Genomic DNA, 27,641 nt, shown 5'->3' on the forward strand with positions numbered 1-27,641 from the left:
CTTTCTCCAGGTTGTCCTCCACATACTGTATACTGACTTAAAGGTCTCTTCTGCAGTGGAGTTTTTTTTTTTTTTTTGGTCTGCAACCTCATAGTCCATTCCTGTGTGGAGATCTTCTGTGTATATCCATCTCCTGCTTCGTGAACATCAACAATTCTTTTTCTCAAGTCTAAACAGAGTTTCACTTTTGGCGCAATGCTCGCTCAAAGCCTGCCGTTTATGCACAGAGGCAATAGAGAGAAGACTGCAGGCACCGGTGTCTTTAACTCTCAAAACTGTTTTTATTTATATTAACCATTTATATGCATCCACAGCAACATTCTTAATGATCCCCACATTATATACGCAGTCCATTACAAAGGAGGGTGAGAACATGATGCTAGACAGCTTACAGGAAACAGAAGTAATGAAATGCAGCAAGAGGGGGTGAGGGTACATCTGACGAGGAGCTCGGGTTACATGCAGCCATGCACATTTCAATTTATACTGAAGCCTTTAGACAAAAGCATCCACAGGAATGAAAAAACTAAACAGGTACAAAAAAAATGAACAAAGCTAGAGAAAGTGAGTCTAGAAAGGAACGGGACAGAAAAAGTGTGTGCTCACTGTATTAAAAACAAAACACACACTAAAAAAAGGTGGGTCAGCACCATCTCATGTTTTCCTTAATGTGATGCTACAATTCCAGTCCATCTTGAATACACCACCACAAACAAATCAAACCAGGCAACTCAAACTTTAAAAGGAAAAAAACAAAAACAAACAACACATTTATATTACGACAATCATCAAAGTGTCCAAATATACCCTAATAATCGACCACAGGTCTGGTTAATGTTAGCAAGAGCCGGTTTTTAGCCTGAAACCAGACCACAAGGTGCTTTGATGCGTGGACACCCTCTCTCTGGTAGGTGGTTGTTAGGTGGTGGAGGAGGAACTCCATTAGCAGCAGCTTTACTACTTACTGCTACTGTTAACAGGAGCTCTGAGATCATAAGTGTCCCCATATGAACTGAATGAATAAAACTACACATGTAACTTGTTAAGTCTTTTTCAATGGCTATTAATGTGAGTATATTAATGAAGGTCTGTCTCAAGTGAGTGCAGTCAAATCCTCAGAACACCTGCAGATTTTTTTGCATTGCACCCCCCGGACACCTGATTCAGATGCCGGTGTAACCAATGACGACAGATGCGTCATCAGCCGAGGAGCTGCTCCCACTTGGGGGACCTCCACGGATCTCCACTCTCCTGTCCTTTCTTTCATCAGCCCTCATACTTGTTAGTCCACTTCCTCCATGTTGCCGTAGGATGGTGCTGCACACTCGCCGGAGTGGGCAAAGAGGTCAGACGGTACCTCAGGGGTCAGCGTAGGCGGTCCTTCGGCATCCAGATCCGTCCCAAATAGCGACTGGCTAGAGGCCTGCAAAATAAACCAAGCGTTCACAATAAATCACATTGGTTCAGCATTCAGAGAGTGTTCATGTGTGGGCATGGAAAACACAAAGACTATAAAAGACTTTATTTTCACAAAGTTTATATATTAGAAAGCAGCATTCAGGTGGAGGTATTGAGATACATTATTGCATGGAAATTAAAATAGGCTATGATCTCTTCAATAAACTACTTGCAATAACTTGGTAATATTATACAGAGGCATCAAAATATAGGTTATGATTATTGTTCTTTTGCAATTAACATTTTTAAATTAGGCCCAACACACACTCACACACAAAGATAACTTTATCAGTCAAGTCCATTAAATCATTAGCCAATCAGCAATTGGAGGTCGTGCCCCCTAAAATACATCTACGGAGTTGATTTGAGGAGACAAATAAGACAAACTAGATCAAGACCACTGTAGACAAATTAAAAAAAATAAAATAAAATAAAGACTTGAGAATTGCATATATCTGAATCAAGTAAGGCAGAGCACATACAGGTCTGTGTACTCTGACCTGATACCAGAAAAGATTTCCCTGAGACCCAAATACACACTCACACACATGATCATCACGGGATGACTGCAGAGCAAAGAACTGATCTGTGGACGGTGTGGAGTCTCAACAACACTTGCAAACAGTTAGTGGCTGTGGATGAAGTCGTCCAGCAACTTAAGCTGCTAAACAGAATCATTAATTAATAAATATATTTTAAAATTTTAAACTTAAAGGCGGCTCTACAAAAATACCTTTACTTACAGCTTACAAGTAAGGAACAATTCATGTGTAATTGTCCTTTAGAGCTCCCAAATCATTCAGAATTCAACTCCATTTAAAGCAGTGCAATTTATAAACATTACATTCAGGGGCGGACAAACATGTATAGTTTTATTGCTCTGAATATACTGCGTTAGCTGCAAACTGCTCAAAAATAAACAAAAACAAATGAACAGAAGGAAGTCCCCACCACCCCCACAAAACACAACCTCTTAACTTTTCAAAGCAGTTATGGCTTAGAGGTATTCAATAAACACACAATTAAAAATATATATATATATAATTAGAGTGTACTACAGTACATGTAAAAGAGGACATGTTGTCTTGACAAGATCAGAAATTTTAAAAAGGCCCCGAAATTCATTTTTCTTAATTTTCAGAATACAAACTAAAAGCAGCTGCACACACGGACACACACATACATATACATACAATAAGAGGTTTAAAATTTTCTTCTTCAAGAACACATTTTCCACCCATCATACATTTCTACTGTTAAAGGACCAATGTGTAGGATTTATGGGGCTCTATAAGAATATATTAATCATTGTTTTCATTAGTGTACAAACACCTGTAAATATAAACAGATGTCTCTCAAGTCACACAGACGGGAAGACTCAAACGGTTATAATGTAGATTTGCATAGGTGCTCCAAAGAAATGGGCATTCAGTTAATTGGAACCTCACCACTAGATGGCCCCGAATCCTGCACGTTGATCTTTTATGAGTGTAGTGCACTGGAAACAAAAGGCGCTTTTCAGCAGGTCCTCACTATTCTATAATGCTCCTATAAGCATCTTAAAAAGGATCCTACACAATTATCTGACTCCTGAACGCATCTAAACAGGCTCCAAAAAAGCTTTCAGGGTTTGCGCTTCAACACCACACATACAATGTATAATTAAGGCCGTCGTGGCTGATCATCCGAGAATTATTACGTGAGACAATAAAAATGGCAACTTTCTTTAGAAATGTACAGAGCTCGAAGCCACTTTAAAACAATGCAGAGGTAATGTAGTGAGAAATCTACACCCAGTACATCATTACAGCATGGGGGTAGCTCTCCTGAAAGAGTCAGCAGCTGTGACTTTAACATCAGCCTGTTTAAGTCTTAATATGTGAAGTAGTGCCGAGTATTTTAAAGGGTTTAGCCACTTCAAGTATTGTGGTGCTATGTAGAACACAAATATTTTACTGGAAAAACACTGAAAACATCTCTTCTCGTTTCTACAGACATTTATGATTTCAGGGGCGGTCCAGCACGTAAAGCCTGCAGCCAGCACTCAGCTCCAGGTGGCTTTGTAAAGAAGAGGGTAGACCAAATTGACAAACAGAGCGAGCACTGCAGTGACTGTGCCCAGAACAAAGTATCGTACGCAGTCGTCGTCGGGATAGTCCAACATCCTCTGCCTGCGGTGCCGCTGCACCGACTGTTCGGCTCCGTCTTCCTCTTCCTCGTCTCTGTTTCTCTGTGTTCGGTGTCGCCGCAGCGCAGAGAGGAACAGTCCACGGGGCCCTTCGTCGAGCCCATCGTCTTCCTCCTCCAGTTCCCGCCATATTAGAGAGGCCTGCGATTGGCGGGAAACCTGTGTCAGCTTCTGCGAAAAGGTGCGTGTTCTAACAAATACTACGATTACACGAGAAACCTCCAAATGTGTGTATTTGCTGAGCACAGTGATTTGTACGGAGATGACATGTGTGCTCTACTGAAACTGGGACAGTGAGGAGATTGTTCTCTAAGTGGGAATCAAATTTACAGGAGCCAGAAAATAAAGGGACATCTTCAAGCTCTTCTTACTAAAAGCCCAGGTTAAGAAATGTATATTTTAACCATTTTGTTGGAAACACTGTAACATAGTATATTCTTACCAATTTAAGCAAATTTTGCGAGATTGATATGAAATTTAAGCCTGAGCCTTGAAATCTCATCTGACAGCTTCTGAAATGAAAGTAACTGAACAAAGACTGTACAGCATTCATCCCTAAGGAACAAAGTGGAGTTCTTCACATCCAGCAGTGACATGAAGTCAGTTTTTAATAAATAATCTGTATATCATTTGCACTGTGCTCACATGGAAAGACAACTCAATGGTTCTCACTGATCAATACATGGCTAAAGTGTTCCAGCACAAAGGAGGACAGGAATGAAAAACAGCTTAAAAGTGAATATAAAGTCTTTAAAACACAATACTCTTCCACTAAAAACACTCACAATATTTAGCTGTTCATTTACTTAAAAAGGGAATCCTTTAATATCAGAGTGCCCCCCAAGATGTATGAAAAAGGACAATAAAATGCAGATTATACATTCTCCACTTATGTCTTTGAAGGTTCTCAGTCATCCAGGTCATCGTAGTCTAAGGAGCTTGGAAAGAAACGCGTCTGGACTTCTTTAGGTTGTGTCTTCAAGCAACCTAAAGAAGTCCAGACGATTTTCTTTCCAAGCTCCTTAGACCATTCTCCACTTAATTTTATACCCATATGGATTTGGATGTCTAAGCAAGATCACTGACAATACACACTGAAATTGCTTATAATGTGTATTTCCTGCTTTTCAATTGTCCACCAGATCAACAACAAGATTTATTAATGATAGGGAATAATATTTAAAACCCCACAAAAAACCTCAAAAGCAGTTACACTCAAGTAGTGGGGAAAAAGGGAAAAGAAAAAACCCACAAAGCTAATGCCACTTGACATCTGAGCTTTGCAGAGATTAACAGTGTGTCTCGTGATGGATCTATCCATTATAAACCCACTAGGCTGTTTGTCATTAACAATGTCAGAGCACAAGCTCCTCTTGTCAAGACTAATTGAACAGAAGCAGCAGTTCTCAGAGAGATTTAACACACAGGCCTGTCTCTTAACACCTGGCAAGTACTGCCAGTTCCTCATTAGTGTGACACTTATTAATATCCCAAACCCCAATGACAGGTGGACTCGATACAATGTACAAAGGAATAAACAGATGATAAACTCCCTCATTAACCACACTGACCCAAGCTAAAATGTCCCTACCGCCTAGGTGTGGGCGATATAAACGATATACAATAGAAACGATATAAATTTGTCCAACGATAGAGATTTTAGCTGTGTCCCATAACGTCGGCTGCATCCTCCGGAGGCTGCATTTGAAGGCCGATTACGTCACAGCCAGGCGACGAAGGCTGTCCCAATTCGTCGACTCCTTCAAATGCTTCCTTCATTTCCCCGAATTTGAAGGATGGGTCGGGTGTGTCCTTCGTGGCCCACCATATCCCAGAATTCATAGCGCAGCCCAGCCAAATTTCAGCTGCCAACAATGGCGGCCGCTACTAAGTTTTAAAATTACTCTTATTAATCTTTCTGGGCCACAAAATAAACTTTTAACATATTTTAAGGCGAGAAAGTAGCTGTGTAAATTACAAATATCTGCTTGGTTTATCAAGACATCGCATATTTGCAAACGTGTGCCGACGTTTTCGGAGTTTGTTACCCACCAGCTTGATAGCAAGCCGGGGGGTTCAATGGTCACTCCAGCCGGCGAGAGCAGCGGACTCCCGGCTTCATTGTTTTCAGACCCCCGCTCTTTCGCTACTCAGGTTAAACATGATATATAAGTCACTCAGATAACTTAAAAATGTAATTGTTTGCCTTTTTTGGGTGTTTTATTTGTTCTGGAGTAAATCGCTTTGGCTGAGATCAAAGCTATTAGATTAAATAAAACTTTATTAATCCGTTGAGTGGGTTCCTCCGGGATTTTCACACAGCTGAATAAACGTTAAACAGAAAACTGATTAAACAGAAGTGTGAGACGGTCGAGAATTTACGCCAGTGTCCTGTTATATTTTAGACAGCAAGGAGACAGCCGAGTTTATTAAACTCCACCGACACAGCGGTGACGCAAATCTGAAGGCTAGACCGTCCCATTTCACAGCCTCGCACTTCTGGCCTTCTCGGTCTTTGAAGGATGCAGCCGACGTTTTGGGACACAGCTTAAGACTATACCGCTCTATCGCATGTTGATGATGTCATCAAGCTGCGCCTGTTTTGGTTGAAAGCATCGCAGCGGCTACAACCATTATCATCTGAAAATTATGGCGGGCGACAATCATAGCAAAGAGAAGCACTTTTGAACTTTGGGGAAAGCCAAAAACTGCGCTTCCTCCACTTCCGTAACATTGATTCATTAATGTTGAATTCTCTTGCAGCTGTTCTATTCCCATATTGTTGCAGTATATTAATAACTAACCTCGTATTGTGGATGAATAATTTCAGTTGTTCTCCTGACTGAAGTTTGGCTCGTGTATAGCATCTTGCTATACGATTGCATTTGTCCCTAACCACCAGAGTCCCTCACGTTAACTTTTATCGAGTGGAAAAAAAGTTGGCGTTCATCCTTCACTGTGCTAATGTTATGCTAACATAGCTGTGTCGCTAGCAATCACGCAGCACAACATTATATACCAGGTAGTCCAACTTCAGTAACCCTGCAAACGCCACTGCTGTTTAGTTTCCTGTCTTCATTTATGTTGGAAGTGGTAGCAGAGCTGTACGTTTTAATTAGTTTCAAAAATCTCTCAGTCAGAACATGGTATGAAATGTTTAGGTGGAAACTAGCGAGCTAACTTCCTGTTAACTTCTAACTCCGTTAAATTTAATAAATTCTGTTTTCATGGATGCCGGGATGTTAAACGTAATTGTTACACCTGATAAAGCAGCAACACTGATGATTTAATTAAAGATGAAAGAATTTAGACCGTTTTTAACTCTTAGTTTGACTTTGAGACCTGAAGGGGGACGGAGTTTTGGACCCAGATTACTCCGCGAAGCTCCTCACTACAGCAGCCGTAATGCTCTGACAATCCATAAAGCAGTGCGGCTTACCAAGGTTGCACTAAAACATTTTTTAACAGATTTCTGCACGCCAAAATCGATTCGAGGTCAGTAAGCACAACCAGAATTCATACATAAGGCACACTCTCGATTTTTGAGAAAATTAAAGGATTTTAAGTGTGCCTTATAGTGTGGAAAATACGTTATACAGAAGAAAAGAATATATCGCGATATATATCGTTACCGCACATGCTTCAAATTATATCGCAATATGAATTTTAGGCCATATCGCCCAGCCCTACTACAGCCCATCAACCACACTGCATTCTAACAGTAACAGTTCACTCACCCCCACCCAAAAAAACAACAAAAACTAAACTACAGGGGCTCTAAGTTAGCTGTGGGTAATTTCCTGTCTTATTGTTATGGCTTTCTCACCTGGCTGGCAGTAGCTCCTACAGCAGTGGGCGACTCTGCACCTACAGGCCTGAGGAAGCGTGGCGGCCTCTCCACTGGGGAGTTTCGTCGCCGGTAGAACAGAACATAGGCATAACGCGTCACCACTTGACTCTCGTCCACCATTGTTACGGTGCTGTCATCAAATAGACGCCAGCCTGAGAGTCAAGGAGGGAAGAGAGGCCGATAAGTGGTAGCAAGATGTCAGAGTGGAACTTATTGTATAACTTCCATATACATAAAAACAGATGCCACTGATCAGACTTACCAACATCACTGCGCTGGCTGTTCTTGTCACTTGGCAGGCGAGCGTAGGCAGTATAGTGGCCTCCTATCATTCCTCCATAGTGGTTGATGACCGCATACAAGTCATAGATAGGAGGCTGCTGCATCTCATCCTTCTGGCCAATACAGAACTTACTTAGATCTAGATTCCTGAAAGACGAGAGAGGCTAATGTTATAGAAACAAATACAGTATAGTATGATACAGTATTACTACTAATAATAGTCACACTTAGCTAAATAATTGACCAAATCTTTTTTTCATTAACATTCAAATGATGTGAAAATTAAGATACAAAAACATTTAGCTTGTATTGACCTGACTGGAAAGTCGACCATGTCATTGATCTTATCCCTCCAAATGAAGCTCCTGAAGGAGAAGCGTTTGAGCTGAATGATCAAAACGTTGGGTAAACGCCACAGCAACAGTTGCTTGGAGGCCTCACGGTGCTGCTGGCACTTTGGACAGTACCTTAACACAGAGAGCAGAGATAAAGACCAGCTGATGAGACGACTGCACAGCATAATCAAATAAGACTTTTCAGGTCAGGCCTGCACCGAATTTCATTTAAGAAGTTTCAACTATGAAGTTCACTAATGTATCTCTTAGCACAGTGTAGAGTAATAAAGTACTGGGCAAATGTTATGTCCTAATCCAATTTTACGCAGCAGACACCTGTTTACTTATGTTCACTATGATTCAGCGTTCTACTTGAACTCAGAAACTGAGAATTTCTAAAGTCCACTGGATTATTATCGTCACCATCACTACTGCAATGACTGTGGTACCTAAAGAATAATGCTGTGAAATAAACAATAAAAATACTGGTTGCCACCAGTTCTTCCCCTAGCCACGTAGCAGATGGACCCAGGTATAAATTTTAGATCATTCCCAGAAAAGTTGACCTCTGAACATTGTTTAAAAACCTGAGAGCATCATTATCCAAACTCAGTTTGTTTTGTTAGTGTATGTAACTGTAGTATACTGAGTTTTTCCCTTTCGATGTATCAACATCTTTTTCTTTCTCTCTCTCATGTAATAATACACAAAGATACACAAATAAAAGCCTCTGTTTGAATGTCTATGCAGGATCTGGAGCCCTGACACTATCCAGCTACAGACCAGGCTGTTGGGTTAAGTGTTAAGTTTAGTTCCTCTTTTTGAAGTTTGTATACAAGATGTCTCCTAGTTTAGTCGCTGCTGTCTGGGAGTGGGAAAGAGAAAGTTAAACCTGAGTTTATCGTTACACAGGCTAGACACATTTACCACTTGGTATGTTCACCAAGTTTAGAATTACATCGGACAAAGCGGAATTTGTGAATAACCTGAAAAAGAGCTACATGTCTAGAATCACAATCGATGCTACATTATTTAGAGCTCATTTCTTAAAGACTCCTACCAAGCCTCTTCAGGTGCCAGCACTTCAGGCTTGGTGAAAAGATTGAGGCACTGCTCGAGGGTGAAGTGTCCCGCTCTGGCCGTCTCACTCAGAGAACCCGGGTCTTCCTCGTACTCCAGTTCCTTGGAGCTCACCAGCACATATTCCTTTAGACGCTCGTTGTTCTTCCACACCAGCTCCAGGGTTGCATCATCAGGTATGTCTGCCAGTGCATCTTCTGCAGACGGGTTGATAGAGGAAAACATTAGTGTGTGGAACTTTTTCTGTTTTGTTTTTGTAACACTAAACCTCAGAAGCCTGAAAAAGTCAAAACGCATCTTATGACAGAAAGGTCTTGAAGAGGATTTCAATTTAGCACCTTATCTTGCTAAATTAACCCAATATGGCAATGAGAAGAATAAAACTAAAGAAAATCTGTTCTGTAGAAAGTGGGGTGGTACCTCTCTCATCCAGCCTTTGCTCCTTGTTGTTTGCATCCAGCAGAGCGATGTAGAACTGACTAGCATGACCTGAAGCAGATTCACACGGATGCTGATACCCTGCGACTGCAGCTGCAGAATGTTCAAGAAGTTTAAATAAATAATAATATTACAAATAATATTACAAATCACCAAAATAGTGAGAAATCTGTACAATACATTTACCTTCTGGCCGCACAGCCTTCTCACAGGACGTTTCTTTTTCAGCATGAGGGTCCAGAAAGCAACAAGAAGCAGAAGAGAGTGACTCGGAGAACCCTGAATCTGTGGTCCGTGTGGTGGAGAGGGACGTCTGGGAAGAGGAGAGGGACTCCGAGTCCCCTGAGTGGATGGCTGAGGCCTGAGCATACTCTGCCTGGGATTCAGGCAGCGAAGCGTGGCTCTCCAGCTCCAGTTTACCTGCTCCTACAGTACTGCTACCACCCACAGCTTCATCCTCCAATCCAGGACTGTCAGGGGAGCCTGCTGGCACTGGAGGGAGGTCTACTCGGGACTGTGATGTTTCAGGGGATGTTCTGCCTGACTGGAAAGGAGGCTGGAACACGTTGACGGAAAACCTGCACAGAGAGAGAGAGTAAAGGTTATACTAAAAGTTCACATTTTAGTATGTTCACATAATATTGTTTATTAAATGCCATAAACATTAAACTCTGATTATTTTACATCAAAAAGCACAAGCGTTGACTGAAAAGACATTCAGAACTTTTTTTTTTTTTGTCATACTCTGAGCATCAAAAATGTCTCTGGGTGTTCACAGATCCATCTGTGTAGCTGGCACAGAGATAATACAAAGTACAGCCAGGGAGATCTGATTATTGCTCAAGTTTCCAGAATTAAGACAGTGACAGGGGGAAAAAGGAAAACAGAGAGAAACTAAGTTGAATGAAAATGATTTTTATAAAAGTAAACTTGAATCCTTTATTAATGACATTTTGAGCTTTAGCAGTGGAGCATGAGAGAAAAGGATTTGCTAACACCTACATAAAAATCATACTTCTTTATTCCATTAAAAGATGAAAAGCAAATAAATAAATATTTGTAGAAAAAGAGAAAAAGTAAAGGTCAAATAGATTGAAATGAATAGAAGACTGTGTCAGACATGCATACTTTACTCCACAGACATGTAGATGTGTAATACAAAGAAACAATGCTGGTAGCAAACTTTGCTGCACATTTCAGCAGCATTTAATATGAACAGTTTATTAAAAAATGTGATTAACAGTTACAAATGGCCCTTAAATAGATGAAGAATTTGTTTAGACACCATTCGCTACCTCGTCTTGTCTTTGTTTATACTTTTAGAATCGTCAAGTAGTTTTTTCTTCCATTAATCAAGTAAAACTAATTCCCAGGACCATCTCTAATTCAGACACGTCACAGCAAATTTAATATTAGTAAATCAAACATGATGATCTTGAAATAAAAGTGTCTGTGTACCTGGAATAACCCTCTAGAAGCTGGACGAGCCGGGAATATGACAGTCGAGACTCTGGCACACTGACCAGGAAAGGCAGGCCCACGTTCTCTGTGTTGGGTCGACACAGACTTTTGTGGTTGGGCCAGTGGGTTCTCTGACACACTCTGGAGAAACAAGAGCAGAAGAGTTAACATGTGTGGAAGTACAGAAATTTTATTGCTAACATATAATCTGCAGTTTTATCATTTATTTCTTATAGCATTTGATATTGTATTAAAGATGTTTATTAAAGCTAATTCCACCATGTTAACCTTTTATTACAGGTACAGCCAGAAGTATTTCATACACATTGCGTGATTGTGCTCATTCAGAGTTGATGTTCAGTCTCAGTTTATTGAAGGTTTCAAACTTTGTGAAGCGCTATGACTTCACAATCTATTGTGTAAAAGACTTAGAACATAGAAGGCCGCTACACGCTTATAATACATATAGTACATATAATCTAGGAACAGGCTTGAGCGAAGGCCTGAATGTATTCAGCTTCTTGTTGGAACCTGTGGCATTTGAGTTTACTTAGTAACAGGTGACAGAAGATGGGTCAACAGGAGGACAAGTCCACGGGTATCTCCAGGGCCTGAAATTATCGCCTTATTTGGGAAAAGATGTTAGAAAGAGGAACTTCTGTGTCTGACTTTAGCTCTAAAATTGTCTCATTGTCTGTACAAGATGCAAATGATGTTCTTAGAAATACAAAAATATGTTATAGAACGCAAGAGGGGGCGTCAAACCCTGATGATATATAAACCATTCTCTGTGTATTTTTGGCGGAAGACATATGCTGATGTTTTCTCTCCTGTGTGTTAATAAACTCATCGTTTGACTGCACTCTTCTGGGCCTCCGTGGTTTGTGTCACTGCTCTACATTGATTGATTTCCCAACACATGCTCATAGAAAAGTTAACCGACTGAATTAATAATATGATATGGGAGTCACTGGACTACAGCTTTCTTCCAGGCAATCCCTTGGAAAGTTCTTAATCAGCCATTTACAGTTGGAAAAAAACATGTTTTGGAAAACTTACTGATTGCAGTAGCCAACGCGATAGCAACGAGTGCAACGCTTCAGTTTGTCTTCTTCAGACACCGGAGGCTTCAGGCAGGCAGCACATTTGGAGATGGGGATATTGGGGACCTGAAGTTTCTGCAGAGCAAACACAAGGCTGTTAAAGTATTTGTAGTCACATATTTCACAGGTTTTCAAAATGTAAAAGCGAGATTTATACCTGCTGCACTTTGAGCAATACCACTCTCTCTTTGGCCAGGTCTTTGGAAAGCACCTCAAAACAGAATAACATGTCAGAGGAGGACACTGTGTCCAGGGAGTGGGGAGGCAGGAACATTCGCTGGAAGCGGTTCTTTCCCACCTGAGATTGCGGGGGGGGGGAGAGAGAGAAAGAGAAAAAGTGTCCTTGAGAAAGTCACCTCTAAATGTCTGCGGTACTGTTAAAGGACATTTTAAAATGTCTAACCTCGGCCAGTCTGAGGTTCTCGGGTTTGACCCTCACACTTCTAGAGATAGATTCCAGGACTTCAGCAGTACTGGAGCTCTCCTTGCTCACACTCACTAAAAACTGACACATACAGATGAATATTCATTTACAGGTCACAAGAGACACCTTTGAATTTCAGCACTTAATAATTGATGCAGAACTGCAAAGCTGTTTCTTATCTTACCTTGATGGGTTTTTTATGAGGTTCCTTAGCGAAGTAGAAAACTGAGAGCACCTTTTGTTTCTGTGGCAACGGCACGGGCAGGTAGAGGAAGGGGTCAAAGGTGATAGATACCTGAAAAAGAGGTCAGAGATGTCAATGTCAATAAACAGAAACCAAACGTGTGTTTGTGGGGTGGGGGGGGACTGAAGAATTGTATTATTGTGTTACCTTAGAGCATGTGGGACACACCAGTTTGGACTTGAACTGCCCCTGAAACAGATCTACTATAAAGGAGTCATTCCGCATCTTGTGCCTCTGCCATGCTTCCTCTGCCACTACCTGCACCAACAACAAAAAAAACAAAACAAAACATCAGGTCAAGGTTTGACAGAATTCTAGCAGGAAACAGTTACCATTTAATCACATCTCATCACATTAGCCAAAGAAAAACACTAACTTCGTCTAGCCGCCCGTCAGAGTCAACCGTTTCTGTGTAAGGTTTGTTCTGGATGCGGTTCAAGTCCTCGTGGAGTCCGTCCAGCAGGAATGCCATGAACTCCTGGGCATCGTGCTGGGCGTAACCAGTAAACTGACTGGCTTTACTCGCCACAATCGCCTGTGTGTTTGCAAACAGATGGAGAAAATGAAGGCAGATTGAAAACTTCCAAAGAAAAATTGCTGTAGAAGAGGAGAAGATCTCAGGAAAATCTCAGGGTGCTGCTTTTGTACCTTGAGTTTTGAGGGCTGGAAGGCGTGGTGCGTTCCTTTCCAAAGAGCCCTGAGCAGCACAGCAAAGCTGATGGCTAGCCTGCCTCCTGTTCCCAGTGGATTAGTGCAGTTGATTTCTGCCTCAAATGCTCGGTCTGTGGGGAAACAGAAAATACAGGAATGCAAAAAGAATAGGTCATCACCACGATAAAGTTAAAAACAAGCAGCATAGCCTGACATTAACTGATACACCATATTATTTTCTATCAACCTTTGGCGAATTACATCGTGTCCAAGGAACTAGGTGACCCAGATTTTCAGTGCTCTAAATGCTTCAAGTCCACAAACTTCTGCAGTTGTAGCTAATGGAGATAAATCCTGTGGAAGTTCCTGAGCACTCATTAAACCTGCCCCTGTGGGCCATGACGTTGTACCAAAGCCATAATAAAACATAGCCTGTTTTAGTTTTCAACACAAAAACCCAACAACACGGTGCTCTTCTTGGCAACAGCATTAAAGATGAAGTAAATTATCCCTTTGGGTGTGCATTAGAGCAGCATTTATTAAAACAGTGCTGAATTATAAATGTATTCCTGTATTATTTTTAAGAGGTAAAAAGAGTAAATCCATTATTTACCATGAAAGTAATCCCTGAGTTCTCTGGTGTTGGACAGGGACTGAATGACGCTGTTCATGAAGCAGGTGTTTCCGAGGTTGACCAACCCTGTAAAACCAGGCAAGCACACCTTCTTCTCTTCCTCTTCCTCATGGCGCTCGCTGCTGGCCGGAGGTGCGTGGGTCATGGGCTGCACCATGCAGGTAGGCTTAGGCTGGGAAACACACACTGTCATTTACTCTAGTTGTATATGTTTGTATGTACTTTTATTAGCCTCACTCAATAACTATTCACTCATCCAGACTCTATGGTGTCACCTCTGCTGCTGTCAGCTCTTATGACACACGTGGACCAAATGATAATAAAACTACTAAAAGTAAAAACAATATAACAATAGTAGTACACAGTAGTGATGTGTGGATCGATACTGAAATATCAATTCCTCCGATACCAGTCATTTATGTTCTAGAATCGATTATCACATTAAAATATCGATATTTTAGTAATTTAGGGTAAATTTGTAGTTTATCATTTACAGGAACACAGTGGACAAAAACTATATCATTCGGATTGTCTACATTGAAAGGAACTACTTCCGCCTTTCATAGTCATGTGGGAAATATGGCTGTATAAATGTGTCACAGCCCCTTGGCATGCGCACTCACAACAATGGCTGAGCGTAATTGGAGTCATGTGCAGATGTATTTTACATCCACAAAAAGCCGAGATGTGGTTTGCAATACATATGGCAAGAAAGTGAGGTGTTGTGGCAACACCACAAATTTGTCAAACACCTCAGAGTAAATCATATCAGAGAATATGATGAGCGTATGTTGAGGCAAACTGAAGAGGAGGAGCGGACATGGACAGGTGCTGCTAGGGCGAGACAGACGTTTCTCAGGGAGTCCTTTAGTGCTGCAGGCAGGCAAGCTGTTCAAATAGCGCACAACTTCAGGTTTTTTATTTCCATATGATGAATTCTGCATTATTAAGTGATAATAACAAGTAATCTGATGTTCTGTAATCATTATGACGCTGTAATTTCAGATACAATAAAAGATACAATAAATAAAATACGTTTTTGTACAAAGTATCGGTATCGGATCAGTATCGTCGATACCACCCTGAATTTGACTTGAATCGGATCGGAAAGGAAATCGGTGGTATCGCACATCACTAGTACACAGTTTCAAGTCTATATGGGTATTCATTAATCCATTCACCATGGTAACAGTAGGCTCTGGCTTGGTAATAGCAACGTGCTCAGAGACGGTGCGTGGAGCCACAGAGTCCAAACCCCCATCTTCCACTCTGGTTGGGGCCTTGGGGGTCTTGGGTTTTTCTTCCCCAACCCGCGGAGGCTCCTCCTTGGCTGGGAGGTTGTGCTGACTGCTGCCTGGCTGGCTCTTCTCCATGCAGGCAGGGCTGGAGGGCACAGCGACCTTAGCGCCACCCACTGCACCTTAAACAGAGGACAATAGAGGTTGTGGTTAGAAAATGAAGGTCATCAGCAAGAGATGTCACAGGAATAATAAATATAGTTTTGCAGCAATATTCATTTACATGCCACGTTACAGAGGTCAAATTCCTGTACCTGAAAATCCTACATGCATTTGTCTCAACCACAAACAGTAAAAAAAAACAACACTAACAATAGACAACATGCTGCCCTAAATTCAAGTAATAAGTGCTGGTCATCTTTATTGTGGAACTTCTCTGGATTATCATGTCCAAAAATTCTGCAGAACAAAACCAAAGACTTTATCTAGTGTTGACAAGTAGAAGCCTGGCAGCAGACCTTGTGTGGCTTGGGCCTCCAGGCCCCCCCAGCGTTGGCTGTGCCTCTTCTTCAGAGTGATGTCCAGACGGGAGGGAGTGAAGGCGTAGCTGCACAACTCAGGCTGGATCAGATTCCTGAATCACAGGAATGAGAGTACACGGGTCAGATTGTAAAGGCAAAAAGAAGTTCAGGGAGGTGAGTGATCTACGAGAATGTCATCAGTGCAACATTCCCACTTTGTTATTCATCACATAATGTCTGGAAGACATTTCTAACATTCCAGATATTAAACATATTTATGTCTTCCGCACCACTTGCATTTGTGCCGAGTGCTTAAACCCGTAAAAAGAAACCACAGATAAGGAAATTTGATTCCACAAGTTTCCTTAAACGCGGTGACAGGTGCTACCTTAGAAGTTTGATGTCTTTGCCCTGATTTAACCCTAGTGATTTAGCACTCTTGTTTCTTCATGGCTAATTAGGCTGTTCCAATTAGTTAGATACTGATGAAGCTGGCCGTGGTTCCTGGAACAGCTCAGTATATCTGTACAGTTAGCCCACACATCTACACAGAAAAACATTCCGGTGTTGCGCTCTTCACCTGCTCATTTTAAGATTCTGGTTTCTAAGCAAGAACAAGCAAACTCCAACAGTACCTGAGTTTGACTTGCCACTTGAAGACTGTGTTCGGTCCACAATCTGAATGAAGCCGCAGAAAGCTGACATCACTGTAAAAGGAAAGCCAAAGGAAGGTCAATCACTCGCTGCTCTTTCAAGACTGGCCAAAAGGAAGCCACGTGCTTTATTAGTAGATATTCATGGTCATAACCTTGTCTGGAAGATGAGGGTGAAGTCCTGTTCCCTGAAGATGACTCTGGCTGTATCCCTGCAGATCCCCTTCAGGTAAACATTGACCACCATCAAGTCTGTGCCCTTCTCATATGAATCATTCTTCACATACTGCAGGTTTACCATGGGCTCTGGGGCTGTGGGAAGTTTGGACAAAGTATTAACAAAAAGAAGTTATTTGAGGTGGTTTGTGCATCTGAATAGGATGCCTAATATGATCCCAGGAAAGGTGTTTAAGGTATGCAGGACAAGGTCCTGGTTGAGAGCCAAGGTTATCTCACAGCTGGCTTGAAACCAAGGATTTTAAATGTTTTCAGCATTTATATGTTGCAGTTGTGATCTTTGGTCATAAACCAGTTTCAAGAAGATGAAAAGTTAGTGAGACTAAAAGAGAATTTTGGAAGGTGCCAAATTTTGGAATTTACTATTTTCACCTTCAATTATAAGCAAAATAAATAAATATTACACTTAATAATCACAGTATAACAAAGTCAGTCAAACTGAGGGGGGGGGGGGGGGGGGGGGGGTGCACACTGTAGATGCAACAACCGAACCTAAGAAAGTGAGTGGTTTTACAGGTATACCACTGCTCTCTTACTCCATTTGACTGATTTTTCCTCTACCTCTACTTTTTGCCACTGTCTTTGCACTGCACTGGTAGCATCACACAGTACATGCTGCATGGATAGTCCAGCTTCCCCAGATTAGCACATGTGCTGTTATGATAGTGTTCTCCAAGCCTCCCAGCACTGTCTTAAGAATGGATGAGACCCCAAGAGATGATCCATTACTCAAGGACAGCTGGACAGGGTTGTACACATTTCTAACCAAACTGTCAAAACAGACACTATGAGTGTGGCATGAGGGTCTTTAGTGGGACTTGTGCTAATGGAGAACCCGGGCTTGTCAACCAATATGAATGCACTACAGGTACTATGACATGTCACTGGTGACAAGGATACTAGCAAAAAGCAAAACTAGAGAAAAATCAGCAAATAGGGGACGAGGAAAGAGCAATGGTTTGGCTTCCACATGCAAAAACATTCCCCTTTTTGGAGTGGTCCTCTTGTTGCCTTTCCAGTGCATTTGCTCTCCTTTTGTTTGCACCAAAGCAGGTGAAATGGATTCCCAATGGTTTACACCTCCTCACTGAGCAAACCGATGTCCCCGGAATTGACTGATGGTGTGTTAAACTGTTCCCTTAACCTTTTTCAGAAGCGCATTTAAGCACCATATACAACTAACCATCCAGTTGCTTCATTTCCAGTAGCGGCTCCTCCTTCGACTGGTCCCGCTTCTCCTCATCGTCACAGCTGCTCTTCCTTTGGGCAACACCTGGGGGCTGGCTTTGCTTGGCTGGCATTCCCATCGCCTCTACTGGTACCACTTCCATATCTCCAAGCTGCTGACAAATCAGAGGATCCTGCTCCGATTCCTGCTCAACAGGTTTTCCAGCTGGCTCAGAGTCTGTTCTGTCTCCCAGCCTTTGGGGAGAAGTCGAATTCATTTCCTTGTTGAAGGCGACAGGTTTAACACAGTCACTGGTGCTAACAGGAGCTGCTGGCTGGCTCACACTGACATTTGTTGTTGCACCAGACTGGTCTGATGACTGGTTTTGCTTCTCAGCCAACTGAAAAAATACAAATAAATTAATACATTAAAAAAAACAAAAAAACAAAACAGGAAGTCCCCATAGGAAAAGGAGACTAAATGAATATCTATGAGCTACAGATTTTTCACATTTGAAAGGGTGTACACAGCACCCTCTAGTCCTCTTATTACAGCAGTGACCAAAAACAAAGGATGCCATATACAACTGATTATCCAGTGAGATTTAAAGTATCTGCAAAGTTACTTTTGTGACCTTAGCTGTATGAAAACACACCAATACACATGAGCAGACAGTCCTCTCATGTCTCACTTACTGCTCTTTATCTGGCAGGCTGTTGTCTGGTGACAGGTTTAGATGGCATCTGCTAGTATGTTGTGTAAAAATCTTTCATAAAACTACAAATCTCTTCCAAGCTCCAGGGACACTTGGAAAAGGGGAGCCCACACATGGCAGATGGTGTTACTGGCTGTAATCTAATTAAATCCTAGTACTGGGTGATGTGTGGAAATAATCTGCAATTTTAGTCTTTAAATGAGTCAGAGTTGGGAAATTATTTAAATAAAAAAATAAAATGTTTAATCATTTTAAATATGGAAATATGTTATTTCTATTTATCGTGTTCTGCATGATTTTGGGCTCATTCAGAATACGTCACATCCGCCTGACAGCTGTGTGTGACTATAAACACAATAAAAGAAAACAGCAATACTGTTGCTGGGGTAGCTAAGTGGCTGTGTAAAATAGAGATAGTGCAATACAGACAGCTCTTTACCGTTGTGTGTTCACACTCTTTTGGTGTTTGTGAATTTTTTATTTCCCTGCCGGAGGAAGTTTTTCTAACAGTTGGCAGGTTTCTTGCTTACAGGACAGTTAACAGCTCAGCTTACTGGAGAAAGTCAACTGTATCCAGTTATTTACGGGCATGTAAAGAAACTAAATTATAAATGACAATATTATATCTAATCTCACCTGAGTTCTGTTGGTAAGGGTGGAAGCAGCTGCTTCTGCTCCCTGTTTCTGTCCGCTGCCACGAGTCTCAGATCTGTTGTCTCCACTTTTCCGTTCCGTCTGTGGGCTCTGACCAGCGGGCAGGTGGGCACAGGTGGATTTCTCATTAGCTGCTGTAGACATCACAGATGGCAGGTCGGCTGATGCAGCGTCCTTAGAGGTCTTAGGCAGCCGTACAACTGTGCGTTTGGCACTAGGTTCCTGATGCGGTTGCTCTGCTTTCGTGATGGTAACAGGCTTGCTGCTGGTGGTGGAGCCATCTCCAGCTGTGCTTTTAACACCTGCAGAGTCCGTAGTGGCCTTTTCACCTGTCAGTTTAGTTTTCAGGCTGCGTTTGACACATGATTTGCTAACACCGCGTCTTGACTCGCTGTGTGCAGGTGACGAGGGAGGCTGGGGCTGGAGATGTGGAGTTTTCTCTGATGACTCCAAGGCAACGGGCTTCATGTCTGGTTTGGTCTCTATGGATACTGCCTCCTTCTTTTTATTTGACTAAAGCAGAGGAGAGGAGCCAGAAGAAAAACACAAGGCTTACTTAAAGCTTCAACGTGCAAGACTCTCCTTCAAAGATTAACTGACAGTCACGTCTGGGCAAAATGTTTTTCTAAACGTGATGCAGAACCTTTATAACAAGTACAGTGTGGTGCTTGCAGGCTAGCATACTTACCTCAGTTTGATTTAATATTCTTTTAAACTTGTTTTGAATGAGCGATGAACAATTTTATGCGACTCACCTTTAGAGAAGGCCAGATGTGGAAAGGAATCTTTTTGTGCATGATGAGATGGAGGAAGCCTCCCTTTTCCTTATACTGGACTTTGCTACATGAGGCCTCGATTTCCTCCTGCAGCTGGCAGCTCCATTGCCGTCCATCTGAAAAATGAAAATGCACCGATTTTATTAGACCACAGCTCTACCTACAGTATCATTTCAAATAGAATAACTGCAATAAATCCAAGATATAAACCAAAGGATTAAGTTTAAAGTCCAAATTCCAGAGTTTGAAGGCTAAACTGTACAGCTATGTACTTTTGTGGTTTTATATTTTATGACTGACCCAGCTTCTATTTTGATCTCCACTTTTATACTTTGCTGTGAATTACCTGGGAAATCCACATTGCAGTGTGTGTCTGTGAAGGTGGTGTTTATGTCCTCTATCCTCTGCACCCCCTCGCCACAGCGCAGCCTGACAGTCACTTCGTTGACATTCTGCTTCCAGTCCACAAACACATCTTGAAAAAACAAAGAAGCAGGCAATGAGTTTTAAAGATGAGCAGGAACTTGAAAATTATTCCACCCTGATCACTCAGCCTCCAGCCTGAGCCACAGTGACCCTGTTAAAACGTAAAAACTAAAAGAAATCATCTGGTTAAAAAAGGAAATTTTAAAGTAAAAACCAATGAAGAGTACAGCATCAGTACAATGAACCCAAAGGAAAACACACTGAATGCACATGCTCACGCATTCACACAGACCACTGCGCTCATATGCTCAACTGGGTCAGTCCAGAGCACTCACGGACAGACCGAGGCAGACAGAAGGCAGTGAACTCAGCAATTACAAATGGGACATCTAAAATTATCCACCCCACACAGACTGTATTCCAAGTAAACAATTGCAAGAAGGAAAATCATCAAGTCATTTGCATGCTACCGAGCCACTTCTTCAAATGTAGACTCAACACACAAACGTGGAAAAAAGAAAAGAGAAACAAGAAGACGTGTACCACAAGGCTCATAGCACCCAGCCTTCATCAACGACTGGAGAGTCTCAACTTTCCCACACTCATTTCCTCATCCAATCTCTCCCCAACTGAATCACTCCAAAAAGGTCACAAGGAACACTCAATCCCCTTCAGCTGGTGACAGTCAGATTACCAGTGTAGCTGCGCCACTCAAATGACAGGAATAAACTTGTTGACATTTGTGACAAGTTGTTTTGTTTTTTTAAACACTTAACATGTGTGTTTAAGTGTATTTTTTTGTGAATTCTCAGTATAATTAAAATTACACTACTGCAACAGTGGACTGTTACAGCCAGAATATATATATATATACATATGAAAGGAGCAGACATGCAATCAAAGATTCTTGAACAGAAATCAATTGGAGAGCTCTCATTTGTTAAGAGCCCATAGTTGTCCTGCTCAAGCTAACAAAGAGCCAATCACCATCTGAAAAAGTAAAAATATTAGCCAATCATGTTGTTGCACTGTTGTTTGTGAAGTCCAATTGTGGGCTTAGTAAAGTTGTAGATAACAGTACTTTGGCTTTTTCTTGGCTTAAAGTAACCATATTGTCAAATAGTACAGAACTTATTAAGCGCTCTGATTGGATGAGAGGAGACGGCAATTATGCTAGCACCAAGTATTGTGTGGAGGTTCTGAAACTTTGCTCGTGTGTAGAATTTTATTTTTTTTGCAGTATGCCATCATATTTGACTTGCACACATTAACACACATAATACTCTCAAAGTGAAGTTCAGATTTTCTTCCCATTTATTTTTCCCCAAAACATTTCAAAGATGGCTGCCGAGTAGCAAGAGTTTCTTTTAGAAAGATCTACAAAACTAGCAACTGGAAAAAAAATAACTTCTCAAAATCTATTTTTAATAAAGTAGCTTTTGGTTTAAGGTAAACTCATTTTGACTATCGCTACGGTTAGATCAACTACCAGCATGAATGTTGTGAACATGAAATTACATTTAATTTAAAGTGAGTCAACCAATTCAACTTAAATAGCATTTCACACTGTAATACTATTAATGAATAAAAAATGAAATGATTTAATTTGCCGTTTCCAAATACATTTTGCTTTGCATCACTGAACAGAGTTGGTGATTGCAGGTTTTGAATAATATCAAAAAATTACTGATGCCTTTTCATGAAAAGGCTACAGCTGGTTGAGTATCTGGCAGTATCTTAGCTAGAATAACATCCCTTCACTATGAAGAAGAGAACCAGCAAGACAAATACTCTCACATTCAGTCTCATGAGAAACCAAACAGAGCCAGAGTAGAGCACATCTATTAACACTACAAACAGCCGCACTGACCTGAACACAGTCTAGTCTGATGAGACCCACTAATAGGGATGGGTACCAGTATCCGGTGCCATGATGGCACCGGTTCTGACATAAACAGTAGTAACCAGACCGAAAAGCAGCGCACATTTCGGTGCTTTATTTCTAACTAACCACGTTATTACATTAATGCATGTAAGGTGAGCTAGCAAACATCATCATAGCTACATGCGGCTGTCTTCTTGTTTGATGGCAGATACTCCCTTCACCCTGGCCAAAAAGGTTAAAATGACCAAAGAAAAAGTGGAAAACAGTTAAACATGAGAGGTTTTTGGACAAAATGTATGTTTTTTCCATTGTTTAAGCACTGCTTCCAGCCAGGAATGATACCATATATGCCCCATAGCTGCAGAAAAGGCTAACATTGTTATCTTTTTACAAAAAAACAGCTGAACATGAGAGGTTTTTGGACCAATTTTGTGTTCTACATTCTTTAAGCACCGGTTTGAGCACCGTTTAAGCACCGGCACCGTTTCAAAAGTACCAGTTTGGCACCGGTATCGGATAAAACCTAAACGATACCCATCCCTACCCACTAAGATAACTTACAAACAATACTTCCAGCACGATCAAGTATATATAATCAAAGCACTGATTACAGGCATGAGCTGTGCTCTACATGGTCAGGTAAATGCTGTATCACTACGTTCACATCAACATGAGATCCAATATCACCTTTAAAAGCTGTTATTAGTATCAATTTATGCAGGCTTAAAACAACAACAACAACAACATATCAAAATGTGTGACAATATGGTAGTCACACATGCTGAAGATCAGAACACGATGGACACCAAATCAGAGACAAACAGAGTAAATGCAATTGGCAATTGGAATAGGTGCTAAAAACGGGACAATCTTCTACTATGTTCCTTCCCCCTACTGGCCAAAAAGCTGTTACTGCTGGACTAAAGTGGTTATTGAATAGAAAATAAGCACTACAGTAATAGAGCTGTAATTGTTGCAGGTTACAGCTCTATTACTGTGGTGCTTATTTTAGTTGCTAGGGAGGTATCTATGCTTTGAGTCCAAATCCATGAGTACAAATACAGAAAACATGTAAAACAAAAGGCAGGCGAATCTCATGTGTATAGTTTACAGGTATTGCCAAAGACTATAGCTTATTTGATCAAGGGCTTATGGAAAATGTGAGAAGCTTTGCATTAGCATTTCAACCTTCTGCTCGATCAAGACAGATAAATGATGGAGGAAAAGGAAAAAAGAAAAGGAGAAACATCAAGAAGAAAGAAACCACAAACCTAATTTACAAATCTGTGCAAAGATTATGTGGACTCAAATAAATCCTTCAGTGGTCAGACAAGAAAACTACAGCTGCTTTTGTTTTAACCTTTAAACTGGAAAAGTATTCCATTATGTAATTCCAGAAAGCATGAAACATTTTCTTCACCTTTTAACACATTATATTCAGTATCTACTAGAAGAAGATGGTGAGTCTAAGACTGTTACACTGTTATTGCTTCTGTGAGGCTCTTTATAATCAAAACTATCCCTCCTCTGCACATGTCCAAACCACCTCAGCCTTGCCTCTAAAACACTGAACTTGAGCTCTCCCTCTGATGTACTCATTCCTAATCTTGCCCATCCTGTTCTCTCTCAAAGAAAATCCAAAGACTGTCAACTCTGCCACCTCCAATTCTGCCTTGTATCACTTTGTTAGTACTACCACCTCCAAACTATACATCATAGCAGGTCTCACTACTATTTTATTAACCTACTCTTTCACTTTCACATTCCTTCTGTCACAAATCAACCCTGACACTCATCTCCAACCACTCCATTTAACCCGTTCCATCTTCTTCAACTCTCTTGTGCAAATTATTCCACTACACAGAAAAAAGTTTAGTACTGCAAAATAAATAAAATGATGACAAACTAAAAGCTGGGCATTTACATTTACACATACGTGTGCTACCAAATTCATATAATGTAGTTGTAGTTAATATTTTATTGCTGTTATTACTGTTTTATCCAATAAAGAAGTTGCAAAGGGATAAATGCCTCAACAATATCCTAAGGACTCTAACTCCACTGCCTTGGCCTACACCTGGTGAGTGTAGGTGGCAGGTGATTTAAGGGGGTTCTTGGAACAGCCCTTTAAGTTTGATTTAGGGACACAAACAAGGGCCAGGCAACAAATTGCATATTAATTTCAGCTACAATTGTACTATTCATCAATTATAAAAAAATAAAATTGAGCATAAAACAATTTCTTTGTTATGTTTCTGTTTGCTATGAAAATTTTGTCTTGCTCTCTGTTATAAAATCAGCACACCTCTTTCAACTACAGCCATGCACTTTGGTCTGTCTGCTTCATTTAAAGGTAAATCTAGATCACTAGTGTGTTTCTGCCTACAGTGCATATGGTGAAGGAGGGCATGCAGAAAACTGGTGTGGCAGAGGAGAATGTTAGGATAGGATGAGAAGGAGGCAAAATAATCTGCTGTGGTGGATCAGCTAAAGGAACCAGAAGAAAGAAGATGACGATTACTGATTGGCTGCAGATGCTTTTGACTCTAGATCACTGAGGGTCTCACACCCAGAGGACTTTGTTGACATAATAAAAATGTGCTTTTTAATGTGCATCTATAATGAAGTTAAATAATTACTGACAAAAATAACTGATCACAGCAAACAAATGAACCAGTTCTCCACAGGCTGTGGTTTGAGTAACCCTCCGGCTTACAGTGAATTTCTCACAAAGCAGAACAGCGACCACAATCACTGTCACTAGCTAAAGTTCAAGATGGTGGAATTTGAGTCATCAGGAGGATGACAAACTCCATGGAAAAGCAGCTGAATGACACCAAAGCAACACAAGTGGCCTAACCAGCTTTCATGTAGGGAAAAATAGAATACCAGGGACACGCTACAGGGAAGGAGGCTACATTCAAAACAAAACAAAACATTTACCCACATTTTAAGAGTAGACATCCACAAAAAATAAAATAATGTAAAAATGCGTGTAGCTGGGACACTTTTTGTAATTCTTACCTTTCTTGACTTCTGCAATAACCCCATCCACGGCTGCAGCAGCTGCTGCCGCCGCTCTCTTGGCCTCTCTGCTTTCCTGGTTGGCCCTGTCCTTCTGCTTCTTCTTACTCGTACTGGAGGGCAAGTCTGAGCCGTTTTCTCTGCCACTGCCTCCTCTCTGCTGAGCTCCACCACGGTGGCCCACCGCCTCACTCCCGGCCACACCACTACTGCCGCTGCTGGCCATCTTCAGGCACTTGGCACTGACAGGCCGCCCGTCGCCAGAGTCACTACCACTGCTGGGGTCTGGATCTGAGGTGTGCCTCTTCCTGCCTGGCCCGGCTATCTTGGCGATGATGCTGGTCTGAACTCTCCCAGAACAGAATCAGGAAGACTAGTGAGGGATGGGGACCTAAAGCATAGATAATTCACTGTCAGTTAGCATGATGTGCAATTTGCAAGATGTAACAGAATATCAAACAGCTATGGGACTTGAGTAGGTATGTGTGTGTGTGCGCGCGCACATGCGCACACACAAGCAAACGCATGCACACATCCAGAGACAGGGAGAGGGTTAGCTGCTTGGACCTGCTGTGGAGCAGGTGTCACATAACAGCAATGCTGAAAAAGAACATGACTATTGTGCCTTACAACAAAAAGCATATGGCTGAGCATAACATCGACTGAACCAGTCGGACATTGAGCTTTGCTCCGTTTCCTTAGCATAGCAACCGCAAGTTGCTAGCCCACAGTAAAATGACAAACAAAGGACAACAGATAAATCAGCCATTTTAGTTAGCGTTCAGTACAACCCATTTACTAAATAGCCGACCGCTGTTTATTAATCCGTATTGCTGAGCTTCCCCTTATCAGGCTAGTTAGCTTACCTACTGTAAGTTAGTCAATAACCAGCAAGCTACATAGGTTCGTTTATTTTAAGGCACACGTGTTCGTGGCTGTCATGTGCCTGTAAATAATGAAGCATGCACATAGGTCTCCACGAGGCTTCAAACTAACCTTATATTCTCAAAGTCGTGCTTTGGCAACTCTTTTTAAAAACCTGCTAACCTTCAGAAGAGTAACATAACACCGTAACCCTGATGTACCTGGTCTACACCGCGAAATGTAACAATTGTTTGTGTACATACCGTATCTAATTTCGCTGCTTTGACTTCTCGGGGCAGTAGTAAACAGTCGCATTACTTTTGCATACCGCTAGTAATGTTTTTAATGGCTGTAGTTTATCTCCATTACCGTGTGCCCCAGCGGAGCGCCGGGCAGGTCGTCTAATCAAGCGCTGCTACAGAGCTCCGAGCAGCTAAAGTCATTAGCCTCACGCTAGCGGTAGCTCAAACCAAACGGTTGGTACGGCTATTCAATTTAAACAAATAAGACAAGACATCTTGTGACAACTGACGAACATTAGCAGTTAAAACACTACATTCAGATTAACGTAACAACATGACACTTACGGGGATTTATTATGATGCTAATTCCGTTTTAACACACAATAGCGAGCGACTTCTTTTCGTTGCCCGGTTGCTAAAGCTTCCTTCTCGGCCGCAGGCCGCTATGCTCCTGCCCGAACTCGAAACCCCGTAGTCCACGGTGTTTCTAGAATCTTCTTTCCTTTAACCGGGGCCCATTTCTTCAAATTTCAATTGCGAAGAAAATCAAACAAAATACAACAGCAGAAATCCTGCTCAATCCATTGGTTTCATCCGGCCTCTGCGGGGCGAGTCCTACTTTGTTTGGAGGAAATTACAGCGCTGACCGGCCAAACCTGAAACGATTGCACGGTCACTTCCTGGCTGACATGCTCACGTGATCTCTCTCTCTCTCTCTCTCTCTCTTTCTCTCTCGCTCTATAGCAATCTGCATTAGATTAAATTTCTCAATTTTTGAATAGTATATACCGCCTTTATTATATTATTCCGATGTGTAAAAAATGTTCGAGACACCGAAAACCTTCTGAGTCAGCTAAGGAGCATCCGAGAGCCTCTGTAATCAACATTTAATGGCGCTCACGACATCTTTTGTGCACCAATATTCTCACAGAAGTTAAGGACAGAGGTCTAGATTTAGTAAGCCTTGTCCCAAATAGGTCTCCATTATCTTGTTAGACTACAGTATGTAGTAGTTTGTCTCTTTGTCTTTTCCTGAAAAATGTATGTAACTTTGGTTTTGCAGCAACTACATTTAAAGCGCACCAAGAAA

At 41.5% G+C, this 27,641-nt stretch overlaps 1 protein-coding gene across 6 annotated transcripts; it reads right to left on the reverse strand.

Moving 5' to 3' along the window:
• Positions 1-265: 265 nt before the first annotated feature.
• Positions 266-27,234, reverse strand: usp19 (ubiquitin specific peptidase 19). 6 transcript variants are annotated; one of them, XM_006804063.2, is made up of 26 exons: positions 26,897-27,234; positions 25,446-25,836; positions 20,457-20,585; positions 20,090-20,226; positions 19,317-19,847; positions 17,981-18,365; positions 16,716-16,872; positions 16,543-16,614; positions 15,905-16,020; positions 15,330-15,562; positions 14,128-14,320; positions 13,512-13,645; positions 13,240-13,398; positions 13,011-13,121; positions 12,804-12,914; positions 12,599-12,700; positions 12,353-12,493; positions 12,152-12,270; positions 11,090-11,233; positions 9,818-10,209; positions 9,614-9,724; positions 9,174-9,390; positions 8,093-8,245; positions 7,759-7,925; positions 7,473-7,648; positions 266-1,423 (listed from the first exon to the last, which is right to left on the reverse strand). In XM_006804063.2, the coding sequence occupies exons 2-26, from the start codon at positions 25,669-25,671 to the stop codon at positions 1,283-1,285; spliced, it is 4,557 nt and encodes a 1,518-aa protein (XP_006804126.2). In that variant the 5' UTR covers positions 25,672-25,836; positions 26,897-27,234; the 3' UTR covers positions 266-1,282. The 6 variants fall into 6 exon arrangements, with proteins under 6 accessions (XP_006804126.2, XP_006804124.2, XP_035769395.2 ...); XM_006804061.2 differs by having other exon boundaries at positions 15,330-15,568; XM_035913502.2 differs by lacking the exon at positions 266-1,423 and adding an exon at positions 1,452-3,787.
• Between the last annotated feature and the right edge of the window lie 407 nt (positions 27,235-27,641).

The sequence above is a fragment of the Neolamprologus brichardi genome, chromosome 20 (genome assembly GCF_056152115.1).
Source record: "Neolamprologus brichardi isolate AB-2024 chromosome 20, ASM5615211v1, whole genome shotgun sequence".
NCBI classification, from domain to species: Eukaryota; Metazoa; Chordata; class Actinopteri; order Cichliformes; family Cichlidae; genus Neolamprologus; species Neolamprologus brichardi.